The sequence below is a fragment of the Calonectris borealis genome, chromosome 29 (genome assembly GCF_964195595.1).
Source record: "Calonectris borealis chromosome 29, bCalBor7.hap1.2, whole genome shotgun sequence".
NCBI classification, from domain to species: domain Eukaryota; kingdom Metazoa; phylum Chordata; class Aves; order Procellariiformes; family Procellariidae; genus Calonectris; species Calonectris borealis.
In genome coordinates this window covers 3865129-3882911 of record NC_134340.1, presented here as the reverse complement: position 1 = coordinate 3882911, position 17783 = coordinate 3865129, and the positions used below count along the sequence as shown (strand labels likewise).

At 54.3% G+C, this 17783-nt stretch overlaps 2 protein-coding genes across 3 annotated transcripts; both read left to right on the top strand.

The window, feature by feature from the left end:
* The first annotated feature begins 342 nt into the window (after positions 1 to 342).
* LIX1L (limb and CNS expressed 1 like) lies at positions 343 to 13663 on the top strand. Of its 2 annotated transcripts, none has more exons than XM_075176342.1 (6): positions 343 to 751; positions 6301 to 6464; positions 7526 to 7666; positions 8434 to 8529; positions 10289 to 10366; positions 10542 to 13663. In XM_075176342.1, the coding sequence occupies exons 1-6, from the start codon at positions 412 to 414 to the stop codon at positions 10782 to 10784; spliced, it is 1062 nt and encodes a 353-aa protein (XP_075032443.1). In that variant the 5' UTR covers positions 343 to 411; the 3' UTR covers positions 10785 to 13663. The 2 variants fall into 2 exon arrangements, with proteins under 2 accessions (XP_075032443.1, XP_075032444.1); XM_075176343.1 differs by having other exon boundaries at positions 362 to 751; positions 10514 to 13663.
* A 371-nt stretch (positions 13664 to 14034) lies between these two features.
* RBM8A (RNA binding motif protein 8A) lies at positions 14035 to 17544 on the top strand. The gene is made up of 6 exons (XM_075175869.1): positions 14035 to 14143; positions 14598 to 14657; positions 14899 to 14976; positions 15281 to 15417; positions 15667 to 15803; positions 17003 to 17544. Exons 1-6 carry the CDS (start codon positions 14077 to 14079, stop codon positions 17046 to 17048), a joined length of 525 nt encoding a protein of 174 aa, XP_075031970.1. The 5' UTR covers positions 14035 to 14076; the 3' UTR covers positions 17049 to 17544.
* The last annotated feature ends 239 nt before the right edge of the window (positions 17545 to 17783 follow it).

The window sequence follows — 17783 nt, the reverse complement described above, 5'->3', positions numbered from 1 at the left end:
TTGATTCGTTCTTTCCTCTGTCATTATAATCAGTCCTGCAGCACGATTGGACAGCTGTCCCCTAAGCCCCGCCCCCTCACCGAGTTCCTCACTTGTGATTGGGGTAGTTAAGGAGAGCGCCCCCCTCCCTCTCCTCGCCCTACAAGCGCGTTCTGATTGGCCATTCCCCTCCTCGACCCGCCTACCTTCCCCGTCCTCTGCCCTGCGATTGGCGTGCCGCCGCTTTCACCGCCTCCCTCCCTCCCCCCTCCCTCCGCCCCGCCCCGAAGTCTCCTCCGTGCTGCCATTGGCCAACTCCCACTGCCGTCCCGCCCCCTCCCTGAGGTGATCTCCACGCCCATTGGGCCCTGGGGCGGTGAGTGACAGCGGTTCCGCGGCGGGGCTCTCCCTCGGAGCGGGCTGGCGGCGGCGATGATGGAGTCGGTGCGGGCGCAGCGGCTGCAGCCCGGCGTGGGGACGCTGCGCTCCCTGCGGCCCGGCGTCACCGGGGCCCCCGCCGCCGCCTCAGCGCCCCCCCCGCCGTCCGCCCCTCCGCCCGCCGCGGTGGCGGCTCCTCCGCTGCCCGCCGCTCCGCCCCCGGCCGGGCTGGGGTTGGGGCTGGGGCTGGGGCTACCGCCACCGCCGCCTCCCCTGGGGCTGCAGGGACCCGCCGCCCCGCCGCCACCCGGCGCCGGGCCGCCCGCCGTGCTGCGGGAGGCGGTGGAAGCGGTGGTGAGGAGCTTCGCCAAGCACACGCAGGGCTACGGCCGCGGTGAGCCGGGGGCGGCGGCGGCGGGGGGGGCGGGCGGCGGCGGAGCGGGCCTCGGGGCGGGCTGGGGGCGCCGGGGGACCGATGCCTGGGGGGGCTGAGGGCGAGGCACCCGGGGGGAGACCCTTTGCCCGTAGTTGGCCCCTTGTCGCCCCGTGTCGGCTCCCCCCGGGGCTGCCCTCCCGCCGCCCTCGCCCCAGGGCTGGTTCCTCTGCAGCTTGAGCCGGTTTCTCCCTTGATTTTATTCCCCATCGCCCTCTCCCCGGGAGTGGGATCATCTCCCCTCTCCCACGCAGCCTGTGCCCCCAGGGCTGGGGCTCTTCTTTGCCTCTTTCCTTTCCCCCCCTGCTCTGGAGCTCAGGCACCCCTTGTGCATCCCAGCGCTGTAGGTCTGGGATCTTTTCGGGGGGGTTCCCTGTCAGCTCCTTCTTTTCCTTCCAGCCATGTGTCTGGGACTCTCCTCCCAGCCCTCCCTCCCCACTGATTCTCCCTTGTCTGGGATTGTAACCCATTTTCCTCCGTCCGTGCAACCCTTCCCCCTTCTATCTTCTCCAGCATTAACCTTTAAGGTGTGGACCTCCCCAAGATCCTCATCCTTCCCTGGAATTTGCACGGCAGCCTTGTTGGGTGAGGGCCCTGCATCGCTTTGCTTCCCACCACCAAGCTTTGAGCACCCTTTGCCCTGCAGGTCTATGAATTAGAGAAAAGAAAAGAGTCGGGAGCCTCTCCCATGGCTGTGTGCCGAGGTTCCCTATCCCAGCGGCGTTCAGCTGCTGGTTTGCCCGTGTGATGGGCTGTAAGGGTGACCGAGGAGGCATCCTTGACTGTTGTTGCTAGGTTAAACGTCAGTAATAAGCGTTCTGTGCCATTTGCGGAGACTTTTCCGGTGTCTGCTGCTGTCTCAACCCTCGCGCTTGGGATCTCCCATCCCTGCAGAGCAAGCTCATATGATTTGGGTGATGTTAGGGGTGAGCGTGGGGAGGAAAGGAGGATCTATCTGGGGCTGCTCGTGCCAAAAATGAGAAAGTGAGTAAAGTAAAAGTGAGTAAACTAAAACCGCTGAGCCTGTGGTTTCTCTGGGTCTGCCTTTTCCCTGAGGAGTCTCGTGGTTTCAGGGGTCAAGCTTGAGAAACACTCACGGGTCTCCTTTTCTTAGAAAGCTCTGTGGCCTCTTAAATGCAAACTTGTGTTTTTATAGGATCAACCATTTCCCGATACTTAATTCGACGTGGTTTTTTGCTTTTGTAAATTAGGGAAAGAAGACGAGGTAGGGGTAGGCAAGCACATAGGTGACGACGAAGGCAGGCCTAGGAACTTGAGCTGGGCAGGCAATTCGCTGGCTTATGATTTAAAGCTGAGGAGGTTTCCTACTTGTGCTGTACCTGTAATAGGTAAACGTGTGATAAAGTTAGAGGAAGTGGAGGCTGTTCATTTTTTTAAATGCTTTTTAGATGTTTTTTGTGTTTTTAAGAAGGAGGATTCTTCTTGCGCCATAGCGATTTAGTCCTCTGTACGTAATTCCTTTACTTCAACTTGATGTCAGAAAAAAAAAGCTGATTTCTTTCAACGAGGGCAGCAGCGAAGAGGGCTCCGCTGGGCAATCCTCGGCCGTTCCCGGTGGCCGCAGTTTTCCTGGGATCCCCCTCAATTCTGTGCTCTGCACGGCTGCACCTTGCCGATGAAAAACCCCGTGGCTGGGAGGAGAGATCAAGTCTGCTGGTGCTGGAAGAGGCTGTTGCGGGGGTGTTAAGTACTCCACCACGCTCCGGCGCCGCGGGGCTCCAAGTATTGCATCAGAGGCGCCCGGTCGTGCGAGAGCCCCCAGAGGAGGCTCAGATCTGGGTTTCTTGTACGCTCCTTTTAAATAAAAAAAAAAGTACAGAAGTGAGAAAAAAGGTTAAAGCACATATTTTACTGGGCCTGTGATGGAAAGAATCTTCCGCCCCACCCGAAAGGAGGCACTTTGCAACTATTTTGAGTTCCCGACTTCTTCCGCCTCCGGCAGCAGGTCCAACGGAGGCTTCCAAATGGCGAGTGCGGGGGGACCGCTGCTCGTCTGGCTCGGAGGAGCTCAGCGCCATGTGGAATCACTTACTCTTCTGTATTTAATATGCAAGTCAGATGTGCTATCGTATACACAACGCCGGGATACGGGGTTATGCTCCAAAGCAATAAACAGATATGACTGATGGTCGGAGCAGGCTCTGCTTTGTGTCTCCCAGCGTCTCTTCGTCTTTTCTCGGAGTGGCAAATCCAAAGGGTAAGCCTCCGACAGGAGCCGCCCCGCCTGGGTTAAGCCGTGCTCTGTAAATCTGCAGGTCTCCCCCACACGGATGGGCGACAAAGCTTTTCTAGAAGATCAGCGTTTCCAGTTCCTGCCCTCAGAAATGCAAGCAAACAGATAAAAAAAGGTATCGACTGATGCCGATAGTAAGAGTTCCAGTGTTTTGAGCTGGTAGAGAGACTTGTTCTACTTGCAGGCACTTAAAATAGCTTTCTTTACGTGTTGGGTTTCCCGTTAAACACGACCTCATGTGCGGTGCAAAGAATACGTCCCTTTTTCAGCATCTTTACCTTCAAACCATCCAGTCATTTTTCTCTCTGCCCTCTCCCCAGCCCAAGCGCTGCGTTGTGTTTCGTGCTCCGTATGGGATTAAAATCCTTCAGGGTGCAGAAGGTGTCCCTGCTTTCTCGAGGACTGTCCTCTTGCGAGCATGAGACAAAACAGGACTTAGGATGCTTTCTGTAAATGAGAGCAAACTTCACGTCTCCTGCTTCTTTCCTCACATCGCTATTTTGTGATTTAATGGGAGGAGGGGGGTGAATGAGCAAGGCTGAAAATCATCGATCCGGAGCAAATTCAGACTAAGATTTCACTTTGGGTTCAGCGCGCCGCAGTGCTCGGTGTTTGTCTGCTAAACAAGGACGTGACGCGCAGCGTTGTAGCTGGAGCTGCGCTGAGGAGGGGGCAGACGGGCAGGTCTCTGTTCGTAGCGGCGCCCTTTGCTCTCCAGCCCTATAAAAGCGTATTGTTCTGAAGCATTTGTAGCGCTTCAATTAGGTATTTTACTCTCTCGTCTCCTAAAACCGTCCTGCCTGCGGCAGCTGGAAGCATTGAATCCAGTCTGTGAAGAAAACCTCTTTTGGATGCTTCTCAGCTGTCTGACCTATTGCTCCAGTCGCTAACGAAGTACCCAGCCAGTGTCTGGCATAGAGGAACCCTTGTTTTGGGCTGAAAACACAATTCCGTGCCCGTGCACGTGTTGCCCAGCGTTTCCTCATTAACCTGCTCTTAACGCCAGCTTCTCAGACTTCACTAAATTAAACCAAACTAGAATTTCTCTGAATTTTCAGAGTAATTCCCAGTGTCGTGAGAATTTGCGTTGCCTGATCTGGCTCGGCTTTCTCTGCAGTTTCTTGTGTGGTCGCTGCTGCGAAGTCTCAGTTGCCCCGTGCCAAACGGGCCGTTTTGAATCGGGCATTGTCTCCCCAAACCCGTTGGGGATTATGTGCATGACTTACACCGTCCCTGGGAAGGGAATCTGCCTGGATGGATGGGAATTCTGTCTGGGTATTGGTGCACTGGAGAACTGGCAGGGAACTGTGTATTGTTTGTACGGCTTTTTGTTAGTCTTCAGTGGAAAATTGCCCCTGTCTTGCATGTTTCATCAAAAAAAAACCCACCCAAATTAGACCTGAAAATAATCCAAAGCGACTGCTTTATGAACAAATGCCCTGAAAAGCCTGTGGTTGAAAGAGGAGGGAAACGCTCAGTGAGGAACTACTGTGCTAGTGACTCCTCGCCTGGCTTCATCTTACAGAAAGCAATAAAACAAAGTAAAAGGCTCAAGTTGGCTGTCTTCCTGAAAGCCGCCTGGCTGCAGACCTAAAAACTTACAGCACTGTGTGGGCAACTGAAAAGCTGAGCCAGGGTGGCTTGCGACGGACTTGGCATCTCACATTCGCGCGTGGCCTCAAATTCACCTCCCTTTTGTATCTTACCCCGGGAGACTTTGAGAACAGCAGCCTCGTCTCGCTCGGTGCTTCCTGCGTTGCATGCAGCTCCTCACGGGAGAGCTTGCGTGGGGATTTTGGGGTATTTTTCTCGTTCTGCTTAAAACAAGAGCTCTGGGGTGGAGTCCTTTCAACAGCTCTGGCATTAGCGAGGAGTTGCTGTAATCTGTTTTGCAGATCGCCTTGCTTCAAAGCGATTGCTGAGATTAAAAAGGCTCAGAGAAGGAGTGCTGAGGAAGAGCTGAGGGCAGGTTTTTCCTACAGCTGCCTGTCAAACTCTGCAGCAGAAAGAAGCTTAGAGCAGGTTCGATGGGACTTGGAGCGTTGGACGCGATGAGGGTCATTTTTCTTGCCCGAACCTTGACAAAGTAAAGAGCGGGTAATCAAGGGAAGTCCTCGCGGCGCTGGGGGTTCAAAAATGGGGAGAGTGACAGGACAGCTGGCTCACTGTTACAGCAAACACCTCTAGTTCTTGCGTGCATATTAAAGTCAGAAGAATTTAATTGCGTCGATTTGGGCTACAAGCTGGTTGCCGCGAGGGCTGTGTGCACCGGTTGGCTGTGCACGGTGTGGATTAGCTGCTGGCTCGTTAAAGCTGGGTAAGTGCTCAAACCCCGTCTAGCAAATTCGGTGCTCCAGAAGAGGTGCCCGCCTAAAAACGACTTCTCCTGAACAGACTGTCATCACCAAAGTCAACGAGGGCTGACGTTTTAGGCTCTGGTTTCCTAACGGGGATGGAAAAAACACTTACTGTAACAAAGCTAATCCTGGTCTTAGCCTGTGATTCACCGTTTGGCCCTCCCATGCCGAATGGCACAAAGGAGATGCTCCAGTGAGATGTTTCCATTCTCCTCTGCTGTTGCACGCTCTCTGTGTGGCAGCCAAATATTCCCACCCAAATTACAGGGCGTTCTGCCAGAAGGCCTCGGCTGGGTAGCTTTACGCCTCGGGTCACTTCTTGTGTCTCCATCGTGTTGTTTTGAGCTAGGTACGTGATGTTCTGCATAAAGGCAGGTGGTTTCTGCAGGGCTGGCAGTGCACGCGCAGGTCAGCTGCTGTATTTTTATCTTAAATGTAAGAACGTCAATATTGAGGATCAGCTGAGGCAGGTGAGCAAACCTGCTGAACCTGTTGACAGCCCTCTTACGGAGGAAAAATGCCTCGCTGCCCTGCTGCTTTGCAGCCTTTTTCAAGTCCTTTTCTAAAAGCTTTTCCTAAGTTTGTTAGAACGAGAAGAGCTTTTCTGTAGGAAGCTTTGTTTTATAATTCGGTGGTTCTCCTGAATGTTCCTCTTGCTGGGAGAGGTGTGTTTGTGTTGACATCGTGCACCTACAGCTTCACTTGAAGCTGATGGTTTTTAATACGAGATGTACCTGAGCTCCCTGGGCAGGGCCCTGCTTGCGTAGGCGGGAATACACTAACGTTTGCGCCGTTCTGTTTCTGGATGCGGCCGCTCCTGGCGGGCGATACCTGAGGAAACCAGCTTCCCAGGCTCTTGTTTTCTGTGTCTGAACTTGATTCTATTTCTGTCTCCTCAGTGAACGTCGTGGAGGCCCTTCAGGAGTTCTGGCAGATGAAGCAGTCGCGTGGAGCCGATCTGAAAAACGGAGCTCTCGTGGTGTACGAGATGGTCCCTTCCAACAGTCCCCCTTACGTCTGCTATGTCACCTTACCGGGAGGGAGCTGCTTCGGCAGTTTCCAGGTACGATCGCTTGGTTGGAGGCTGTCCCTGCGGCGTACCTCGTTCTCCAAAGCAGTCTAATCCTTCCCCATCACAATTAGCGCTCAAACACCTTGCTGCAGTGGGCACAGCGTTAACATTTTCCTGCTGACTTGAAGCATGAGAATGACATGGGTCTGACTGTAACCCTCTTTAATTTCAAGCTGGCTGTTAATGTTCCTAATTGCCTACAAAACCCCACCCGACTTCAGCCCGGCTGTAAATTCTGCTTTGCTGTATGTACTGTATTCCCTACACATGACTGACCTGGACCTCAGCAGTGCTGAGGTAAGATACGTGGTATCGGAGAAAACTGTTAGATTGGCTGGTTTTGCTGCTTCGTTCTCCTTCCCAGGATTAAGCAGTGGGATGTATTTACGGGATGCAGCTCAGACAAAGTGGTAGAGTAATATTTCCTTGCAAGGGCTCTGGATTTGACCCAGAACCTCTTCTCAAGATGCCAAAAGGCTCTAGAAATCAAATCATAACACCAGATCAATAGTTTCTCCCCTCTTTCTGTTTAGAAGGAAAATGTCCAACCCAAATACCTCCCCCGAAAGTTTAAGGTCCAAAAATCACAACGGGTCCTGACTGCATTTCGGATTCCTTTGCCGCAGTGGCTTTAGGCAGTTACTCTCTAGTCTTGGTTTGCAGAACGTATCCAAAAGAAACAGGTCTAGCAGCTACACGGTCTACCCATCCTGAAGAGCAGTCCGTGTGCTTAAGAGTAATTTGGTTACATTTTGGTTTTAAGCTAATTAATTTTGTTGACGATCTGATTGGTGGTGTTTCCTGATGCGGATACTATGTGCTGAGTTCAGCTGCCTGCCTAATTTTTGTGTTTAGCGTGGTTGGGATAGCTGTGGTTTAAAACTAGCTCCTAATGATTTCAGGATGTCTGAGAGCACGACTTTCCAAAACTACACAACACCGCCACCTAATTCCCGTTTCGTGTGTCGGGGGGAGAAGTTTGGAGCATGGGGCCGAGGGGATCTTGCTCATCTCGCTGTCCTTCTGTCCTGATGGTGTTCGTCTCTCCTCAGTTCTGTCCAACCAAGGCTGAAGCCCGAAGGAGTGCTGCGAAGATTGCGCTAATGAACTCGGTCTTTAATGAGCATCCCTCCCGGAGGATCACAGATGAGTTCATTGAGAAGAGTGTTTCGGAGGCCCTGGCATCTTTCAACGTAAGGCTTTTCAGTGCCCAGGCGGCTGCGATTGATGGGGACGGATTGACTGGGGAAAAACCTCAAATCACGGGAAGAGAAGTTTTCTTTTACATCTGGAACTCTTTATGGCAGGTTTTTTTCAGTGACTTCTGAGCATTAAAACTTAAACTATCGCTCTAATTCTCGTTCTCCTGCTTCCCCTCCCATGCAGTCTCACACTCTTCTCGAGGCTGATTCTGCTGCCCTCAGATCAGGCAGGGTAGGATGGTAAGACTGAGATGTTGATTCATGTGGCCCTTCTGTGACCGGGTTGTCACATTGGCTAGCTTTCTTTAAACCAAATGTTTTCCAGAAACTTTTGTTTCTAGTGGCGGGAGCTTTGCATTCTTCTTTTACTGCCCTAATTATACCTTATCCTGGAGGGAGTTCTTGCTGTACAGTCTCGTGGCGCTTGATGGTACCCAGAGTATTGTAAGAACTTTGAAATCGCCATAATGGGGTGAAGAAAAAATCCATAAATCGAAGAAAAAATCCTGTTTGAAGTGGCATTGTCAAAAGCAGAGCAGCTTTGTTACTCTGTGAGAGCCGTAGTGAACGATGCAAGTATTTGAGGCTGAATGAGACCGGTAAGCGCGTCTGCCAGCACAAGGCTGAGGTGCGTAAGGCTGTCCTCCTTAATCTGACCTGGAGTTACCGAAATGGAGATGATGCGGCAGAAGTGGCAGGCTCCAGGGGAGCCCCGCTTGGTCGGGAATTGCAGCTCTTGTATGAAATGTCTCTTGCAGGGCAATCGAGAGGAAGCTGATAATCCCAACACCGGGATCGGCGCTTTCCGCTTCATGCTGGAATCCAACAAGGGAAAATCAATGCTGGAGTTCCAGGTACTGTTCATAATTTAATTACAGAGTTCAAGGGGTGGTGGGTTTGATCATTCAGCTACATCAGCTTCACGTTCAAAATGAAAGTGGGGCTTTCCTCTTAGAACACACCTCGGGATTCGTGGCCCTTTCAGGTGCTGGTGTACCAGCAAAGTACTTTGAATTGGGCTTCTCTCTGTAAATGCTCTTCAATATTTGCATGGCTCAGTACTGTGAAAGGGTTGTGCGTTCTTCTGAGCCGGTGTTTTCAGCGACACAGTATTTAGATAACTGATGCTGGAGATCCAGACGATACCTCCAGGTACCTTAACTCATGGCATTAAGTGAGCCGTTTCATTTGTGGTTTTTATCCTCTCCCTGTAGGATGGGAGAGGTCTCGCTTCCCTTAGGAAAGCTGGTGAAGATCTTTCATCCAAAGACATTTTGATTGTGGAATTGGGAGTCTTGATTACTGTCGTTACATGCCCTCAAACCGCAGCATTATCTGAGCAGTCTTCGTATCCTACTGAAATATGCTCAGTCTGTCTCTCGTTACGACAAAACATCTGTGAAATGCTAAGTACAAACTGCTGAGGGAAACTGCTATAACACTTATCAGTTCTGGTTAACGGAGCAGAAGGAGTCCGTGCAGAACAGATGACTGAGAACTGAGATTCTTTTGGGCTTTATTCCAGCCTTTCTGAGGAAGCTGCTCCTACGAGCAGAGCAGAGCAGAGCAGAGCAGCCAGGTAAATAAGGCTGTCAGAGCACTCTGCATTCTGCATGTGGCTTGCTAGCCTTTGAGCGCTCTCCTCCGCGTCAGGCGGGACGTCTATCCCCGCACGTACAGAGACGTTGTTATGACAGTGCTTTGAGATTCGTGAATCCTTTTAATTTAAACTTGGGCTTCAAAAGTAACTCGAAATGATTCTTCTGCAGACGAGTTGACTGTAAGTGCACCAACTGGAACTGGATTTCTAGAAGAGGAGAAATTAGACCGTAACTCTGCTCCAGAAAGTGAAGCAGGGTTTGGATACATCTCAAAGTAGGCGCCTTAAGTCTGCAGTGTCGCTGTATTTGGGGTTCTTTGCTGTAGGCAAACTTTTCCCGAAGCTGCCTTCTTGCCTGGCTCGTTTCCCTTGAATGGAAATACTCAGTAGGCGGAAGACAGAAGTGTTTATATTAATGGGCCTGTTTACACAGGGCGACTCTGTTATGTGTATTCCTTAGGCTGTGTTTGTGTTTGGGAAGCCTAACTAGTCGCTGCAAGTTTATGAAGCAGAATTTGTGTGGCCCTGAGAGAGAAATGTTTGCTCGGAAAACATTGGATTGTCACCTGCTCCGGCTGGTTTAGCTTGGAGGTTGCGAGATGGCAGAGTCTTGCCTGCAGAATCCTGAAATCCCTGGGGCAGAGCGAAGCATCAGCGTCTTTGTCTCCTCTGCAATCAGCGCATCTGGTCGGGGGATTTTTGTCTAGTGGGGTGAGCCGGGCTTCGCCCTTGCATCCTGGCTCCTAGGACGGTGGTGGTGCTTCTGCCTCCCCCGCTTCTGTGGTTTTCTTGTCTTTTTGATAAATCTTAACTCCTTAATACTGGAAGTCTTTTGTTTATGGACTCCGGAGTTGCAAACACTGTGCTCCTTGCAATTGCACAGGACCGGGTGTGATGTTGCAAAGTCCCTCTCGGCTTCTTGTTCCCATAGCTAGAAACTAGCCTGACTACTTGTAGCGCTGAATCCTCGTTCCCTCGTTTGCTCGCGGCCTGACGGCCTCTTGCCGTTGCAGGAGCTGATGACCGTCTTCCAGCTGTTGCATTGGAACGGCAGCCTGAAAGCCATGCGAGAGAGGCAGTGCTCGCGGCAGGTGAGTGCGGGCGCCGGGTGTCTCGAGCAGTTGTGCTCTAGGTGTGTTAGGGTCGCAACAACCTTCTCCTTAAGCTCCCTTAGCTGGCAAGGAAGCCAGATGCTACTAAGCGACGTGCGTCCCGTGTAGTGACTTGTCTTTCCTAAGCTCCCCTGCATATGTCCGTTACCACCAGGAGGTCCTGGCTCACTACTCCCACCGCGCTCTGGACGATGACATAAGGAACCAGATGGCCATGGACTGGGTGAACAGGGAGCAGAATAGCCCAGGGGCCCTTTCCAGAGAGCTGGCTTCAACGGAGAGAGAGCTGGACGAAGCCCGCCTGGCTGGGAAGGAGCTGCGTTTCCATAAGGAGAAGAAAGACATCCTGATGCTGGCCGCCGGCCAGCTGGGGAGCATGCACTCCTCCAACTGCTAGACTCTGGCGTGCGAGTTGTTCCGCTCCCCCAGGCCTACTAACACCTCCACGCTGACGGGATCCGTCCCGTGTCACGTAAAGCATGTAACGCCTCTTCCAGAATTGTGGCCCATTTGCACATTTTAAAGAAATTTTAAAAAAAAAAAAAAAAAAAGCTCCTGTACAGATTTTTAAACCTTTTAATACTTGCTTCTAGACCTACTCCTCAGCCTCCTATCCGCTAGAGAATTCCTTCTGTCACTATTTTTTTAAAGACAGCATTAAAAAAATGCCTTTCAGTATTAACACTGAAGACCTCCGCTGTACGTTGGTACTATGTAGTCGGCAGCATTCCATGAAATGTAGCACTTCTTCCAGAAAGCTTCTATTCTTTGGAGCTGATGCATGTCCTGCAGACCTGCTTTTGTTTTTTATTTCTGCTTCTATAGTAGAAGGGGGGTCTATCAAAACTCCTTCTTGATAAGCACACTAATTAAAAAAACCAACAAAACAAAACAACCAACTCATTCGCTTTAACACTACAATGCAAGCTGCGTGGGGGAAAGCTCCCAAGCACGTAAAAGGGATTTAAAACTGGGGTTTTGTTTTGGCCAGACTTAAGTCTGGGGATCAGTCTAGAGAATTCCAGTTCCAGGCTCAGGCAGGATTCGCAGTTACCCCTACAGCTGTATCTGTTCCTGCTCGTGGGGTAGGACGCGGTTCATTCTCTAAATAATGCACCTGACAACAAACAGCGAGGCCCTGCGGTATTTAAGGGATTGGACTTGGCAGTTTAATTAGCCGGCACCAGACAGAGCCTCCCGCTCCGCTGCTTTTCAATCCTCTTTGGGTTCTTACGGTGTTTAGCCCAGTCTGGCAGGGTGGAGACGCTGAAGCCCTGTCCCGAGCACCAGCCGTCGGTGGGGGGATGAGGCGGCCAGTTTATTTTGCTGGAAACGGAGCGTTGGAGTTGTTTGGCTTCCCCAGCCAAGCTGGGGAGATGTGGATTTTTTGAAAACCGTGCAAGGAACGAGAGATGGACATGCTGTTCTCTCCGGAGCAGCTTCCAAACCAAATGTCAGACTTGGCCTTTTCAAGGAAGGTTTAAAAAGCCTTGCCAGAGTTTCAGAACTCGCTTGTAGTAAGAGGGGAAACTGCTCAGCTTCTCTCCCTGACAAGTCTTTGTTAACTAGAACTGTGTTTAAGTCTGTCTTAACTAGAACTGTGTTTAATCCTTGGAACCAGAGCACAGATCCAGCCCCAGGCAGCGAAAGCTCAGACTAGGGTTTGGCCTCGACTCTGCTTTGCTTCCGTCAGCCAGATAAAGGGCTCTGACCCTTCGCTGTGCCTAATTTACACCGCCCAGCTCCCTCCGCAAGAAACAGTTATCGGGGACAATTCTTAGGATTTCTGGGAGAGCAGAGGGCTGAGTAGCTCTTCAGGTCAGCAGACACGCAGAGCTTACCGTTCCTCGGTGAGAACTTGGCACCGGAGGAAGGGAGGCGCGTGACTGCTGGGCTGGGCGGAAGGGAGGCGCGGGCTGCCGTTTTGGGGTGTTTGTGCCGCGTAGCCTCGAGCTGCGGGGTGGGAGAGAGGGCGGTGGCGAGAGCCGTGCTGCTCCTGGAGCCGGGAGCGCCCGCTGCAGAGCTTGTTCCCTTGTAATAGCGGTAATGGAACAACAAGAATCTCTCTATGCACTACTTTTTTAAATGAATAGTTCCCTATTCTTTGTGTACGTATCAGCACTAAATCTGTCTGATGTTTAGAGATAAAAAAATGCCCTTTCTGACATTAAAGTGTTCCTACAGCTCACGTTCAGTCAAGAAAGTAGCAACTTGTTCAAGGTAATTCCCGTATCACCTCCCGCTTTTCCGATACGTAGCCCGGAAGAGCCAGCAGCGTCGCAGCGGCAATGTAAGTTGAAGACAGGCTTCAGTTCTTCTTTCTCAGCGCAGCTCTGCGGGTCTTTTCCCCTGGGTGGAGGTACAAAGCCTTCGGGACTCTGCTGTTCCCACAGACCCCTCGCGCCCTCCTCTTCCTCTGCATCAGCCTCGCAGACAGTACGTTTGACCGTAGAGGCAGGCGGATATTCGAGCAATAGTCTTTGTTTTGAGATGGAGATTAAAAAAATTGCATTATCCGTAGGTATTCTAGTTTTGTATTCTCGTCGTAACAAACCTATTTTGGTTTTTTTATATATTTTTTATATGCAGCCTCTTTACACAACAGTATTAATGTTTAACGCGTTTATAAATGTGATTGTAAATGGTGTGGAGTTGTTTTTTTTTTTACAGGCTGGCAATATCTAGACCTTGTATTTGGATTTAATCACTTGTTCTAGAAATAGCGCGGAGTCTAACGTCTCTCTACCAGCACTCCCACACCTGCCTGTAGCGTTCCGTCGCGTGAAACGGTGATTTATCCGAGGGCCTGGTCTCGCAAATAAGGGAACTCCTGAGAAACCTCCGCCGACAGATTTTTGCGCTTACGAGTGTTTTGCCCGTCGGGGTTTTAATGCTTTTAGCGAAACTCTCCGCGACTCTTCTGTCCTGCAGCGCCGCGCCGTACACGAGCTGTTTCAGATGCCTCGCTCCTGCCAGCGGCCGCTCTGAAACGCATCGGGGAGGATTATGGTGTTTCCATTCGTCCTGGCAGAAGGGAAGAGGAGAACCTGATATTCCGCGACCTGTGTGTTTGGCAATTCGGGCACCGGTTTTCAGTCTCCGGACCCGCTTGGAAGGTGGCAAAATGAACAAATCCAGGTTTTCTCAGCATCCAGATTGGGTAGTTCTCCTTGTTCAGGCTACGTAATTAAATGCAAAGCTGAAAGGATAAATCGCCATACGTCGTTGCGGTTTGTACGTGTGATTTTATACAATAAAACCATAGATTTTGGGGTAGCTGTGGTGGCTTCTCTCTTCTGCTGCGGCAGGTCGTGCCCCCGACCCTCTCCTTCGAATCGTCCCTGTGCAGGGGCTCACGCCCCGGGAGCGGCCAGGCCGGTGTCACCCCCCCACCCCCGGGGGTGACAGTGGTCCCCAGTATGGCCCCAGTTTGGGGGGCGGTGGCGGGCCGGGGGTTGGAGGCGCCCCCGCCCTTCCCAGCATGGCGGTCCGGGCGGGACGAGATGCGCTGACCTCCCCAAGATGGCGGCACGGGCGCTCCTTCCGCCACGCACCTTCCCCAAGATGGCGGCGCGGGCTATTCCGCCAAACGCCCTCCCCAAGATGGCGGCGCGCGGCGCGGCAGTGCTTCCGGCGCGCTTCCCGGCGTGCACCGCGGCGGCGGCGGCGGCGGCAGCGAGAGCGGCAAGATGGCGGACGTGCTGGATCTGCATGAGGCGGGAGGCGAGGACTTCGCCATGGACGAGGATGGCGACGGTGAGGGCGGTGCTGGGGCTGTCCCCTAACGGCCCGGCCCCACCGACCGGCCTGGCCCGGTTCCACCCCGGTGCCTCCTCGCCTCGCGCCGGCCCGGGGGTCCCGCCGCCTCCCGCTTCTGGCCAGCCCGCTTGGGGCCCAGCTCCCAGCCGCGTCCCTGTCACCCCTGGTCCTGTGTCGTTCCCCGCCCCCCGGTTCAGCTCGGAGCCCTGCTCCCGTTACCGCCGGTTCGGGCCCGTCCCCCTTCCCTCGGAGCGCTGGTCCGTGACGGGTCCCCTTCCCCCTCCCTTCGGGTCCCCCCACCAGTCCCGGGCCGGTTCCTCCCCTCCCCACAAGCCTCAGTGCTAAGCCCGGCCGGGGGCGGGATCTGCCCGGCCAGGGGGAGACCTGCCGGGCCCGGGGCCGTGGTCTGGGTCCCCTCCCCGGTTCCAGCCCGCTCCCCTCTCGCCCGCAGAGAGCATCCACAAGCTGAAGGAGAAGGCCAAGAAGCGGAAGGGCCGAGGCTTCGGCTCAGGTGAGGACCACCCCACGCGCTCTGCCCTCCTGCGCCCGCCGGGGTCCGGGGTGTCCCCCGCCCCTCCGGGCCTCCGTTTGGGTTAAACGCTGTCCCCGGAGTCGCTCGGAGTGTGAAACCCCGGCTGCCTTTGTGCTTTCGGGGAGTTTTAAATGGGTTGGTGGTTGTCTGGGCCCTGTTGTCCTCCTGAGTGATGGCACCAGTCGCCCATTTCTCTTCCCCCCCTTTTCGCTGCGCCCAGAGGAGGGCTCGCGGGCGCGCGTGCGCGAGGACTACGACAGCGTGGAGCAGGACGGGGATGAGCCGGGCCCGCAGAGGTGTGAGTATCACTGGAGGCGTCTCCTCAGCCCTCATCGCGGGCGCTTTGCCGGAGGGAGGGGAGATGGTGGGGGAACGCGGGGTCTTTGGCTCCAGACCTTGCTGGGACAGAGCCTTTCCCCGCCTTGCGGGGATTTATCTTGGGCTAAACCAAGAATATTGGACTCCATCGCCCCTTCCCACCCGCATACGGCTCGCTCTGTGCTTCACCACAGCTTTCGGGGGGATCCCTTCCCTGAGACCCCGCAGCTGACGTGGGAGCACGCCCTGCACTCGGCGTAACTCTTACCCCTTTCACACCGCAGCGGTGGAGGGCTGGATTCTCTTTGTCACGGGGGTTCATGAGGAGGCGACAGAAGAAGACATCCACGACAAATTCGCAGAGTACGGCGAGATAAAAAACATCCACCTGAACCTCGACAGACGGACGGGCTACCTGAAGGTAGGAGGGGGAGCCCCTCGAGCCTCTCGGCTGCTTCGCCCCCTCCATTTTGGCTTACGGGGCGTTTGAACTCATCCACGCGGCAGCGGCTGGATGCGACACGCTCCTGCTTCCCCTTCCCCAGCTCTGCCGCGGAGGCCGGGATCGAACAGGGCTTGGGGAGGGATTATTCCTGTGTCCGGCCCCTCACCGGGCTCCCCCTCTGCCAGGATCCGCCGCGGCTCACGCTCCCTCCCTCCCGCTCCGTAGGGATATACTCTGGTCGAGTACGAAACCTATAAAGAGGCGCAGGCGGCCATGGAGGGGCTGAACGGCCAGGAGCTGATGGGGCAGCCCATCAGCGTGGACTGGTGCTTCGTGAGAGGGCCCCCGAAAGGAAAGAGGAGGTAAGGGCCGCGCCGCAGGCGCGCGGGGTCGCCAGCGAGGCCTCGGCGTGTCGGGGACCGGCTTGTCCGCCTGGCCGAGAGAACCCCGGGGCCTGCGCTGGTGCTGGGGTGAATCAGAGAAGGGTTTGGGGTGGAAGGGACCTTCAAAGACCACCGAGTCCAACCCCTGCCGTGGCAGGGACACCTTCAACCAGAGCAGGGTGCTCAGAGCCCCGTCCAACCTGACCGTGGATGTCCCCAGGGATGGGGACACCTCTCTGGGCACCCTGTGCCAGTGTCTCACCACCCTCAGGGTAAAAGATTTCTTCCTTGTGTCCAATTTAAACCTTTCCTCTTCCCGTTTAAAACCCTTGTCCTGTGTCCTGTCTCTGCAGGCCCTCTCCATCTTTCCTGTAAGCCCCCTTTTGTACTGAAAGGCCGCAGTGAGGTCTCCCCGGAGCCTTCTCTTCCCCAGGCTGAACAACCCCAGCTCTCCCGGCCTTTTTCCATCCCTCGGATCATTTTTGTGGCCTCCTCTGGCCCCGCTCCAACAGGTCCGGGTCCTTCCCGTGCTGAGGCCCCCCCGAGCTGGACGCAGCGCCCGGGGGGTCTCACCAGAGCGGGGCAGAGGGGGAGGACCCCTCCCTCGCCCTGCTGGCCACGCTGCTGCCGATGCAGCCCGGGAGGCGTTGGCTGCCAGCGTCCCCAGGTCCTTCTCCCCGTCGCTCCCCCAGAGCTGGCACTGGGAATTGTCCCCCCCCAGGGGCAGGACTCGCACTTGGCCTCGTGGACCCTCGCCAGGTTCAGTTCTCGAGCTTGTCCGGGTCCCGCTGGATGCCACCCCTTCCCTCCAGCGCATCCGCTGCCCCGCTCAGCTTGGTGTCACCTGCAGCCTCGCTGAGGGTGCGCTCGATCCCGCTATCCGTGCATCAGTGAAGATATTATGGTCCCAGTACGGTCATTGCTCGTTACTGGTTTCCACTTGGATATCGAGCTGGTGACCGTAACTCCTTGGACGTGTCCCTCCAGCCAACTCCTGTCCATCCGTACACCCGCAGCTCTCCACCGTGGAGGTGGACGTGTACGGGGCCCTACAGAAGTCCAGGTAGATGACATCAGTTGTCCACCGATGACATCACTCCGTCGTAGAAGGCCACTAGATTAGAGAGCGAAATCACTGCGTGGCTCAAAATACCCCTGACATCTCTGTCCTCTTCCAGGGGCGGGCGCCGACGGAGCAGGAGTCCGGACAGGAGGCGCCGGTGATGGATCCTCATTTCTACCCGTGCGTTCCAAGTCCAAACTGGGGGAACTGGGAGGGAAACCGGGGAGGGGTTTGTACCTTGGGGACGGGGCATTTGAGGAACAGCTGGAGTAGTAAAACAGTTCATCGCTTCGGCGAATTCGCTTCTTACCAGATTTTATTGTTTTCAAACAAGAAAACTTGAGTGACGAAGCAGCACCCGAGGTTGCGGGGGGCGGTTTTCACGTGTGTGCGTGGTGAGCGCGGCCCCGGAGCCCCCTTACGCCCCCAGCCGCGACGTTCGTCAGCGTTTCCTTACGCCCGCGGGTGACGGGGCGTTTTGGCCGCTCTTCTGGAGAGTTGTTTTCTATGCCTCAGGCAAACGTTCCTTAAATCTCCTGAGGGGTTTATTCTCTTACCTTTACATTTGCGGGTGAACTCAGCCTTTTAAATAACTGATTTTGTGTAAAATGGTCCACTCATTATTTGTCCTTAATTAAACATTCTAAGAAGCTGTAACCGAGCCCCAGTTCCTTTCGTGCCTCCTTGCTAATTTTAGGCTTGCCTAAAATCAGTCGATGTCACTGTCAGGGCTATCGATCTCAGGGCTGGCGGTGGAACAACTTCCTAGTTGAAAAAGCCATTTTTCCTTAAAATAGTGTTTGGAAGAGACAGCTTTATTTAGCGGCGCGCTGTTCTCCGTCAGGTCAGCAGGCTTTCTGGGTAGTGCTGAGCGCTCCCCGTGCCCCCAGCGCGGG

Excerpts from the sequence above, each read along its gene's own strand:
- LIX1L (XM_075176342.1), top strand. The coding sequence starts at position 412 with ATGATGGAGTCGGTGCGGGCGCAGCGGCTGCAGCCCGGCGTGGGGACG. Across the intron at positions 6,465-7,525 it reads GCTGCTTCGGCAGTTTCCAG|TTCTGTCCAACCAAGGCTGA; the intron begins GTACGATCGCTT and ends GTCTCTCCTCAG. Across the intron at positions 7,667-8,433 it reads AGGCCCTGGCATCTTTCAAC|GGCAATCGAGAGGAAGCTGA; the intron begins GTAAGGCTTTTC and ends TGTCTCTTGCAG.
- RBM8A (XM_075175869.1), top strand. The coding sequence starts at position 14,077 with ATGGCGGACGTGCTGGATCTGCATGAGGCGGGAGGCGAGGACTTCGCC. Across the intron at positions 14,658-14,898 it reads GGGCCGAGGCTTCGGCTCAG|AGGAGGGCTCGCGGGCGCGC; the intron begins GTGAGGACCACC and ends CGCTGCGCCCAG. Across the intron at positions 15,418-15,666 it reads GACGGACGGGCTACCTGAAG|GGATATACTCTGGTCGAGTA; the intron begins GTAGGAGGGGGA and ends CCCGCTCCGTAG.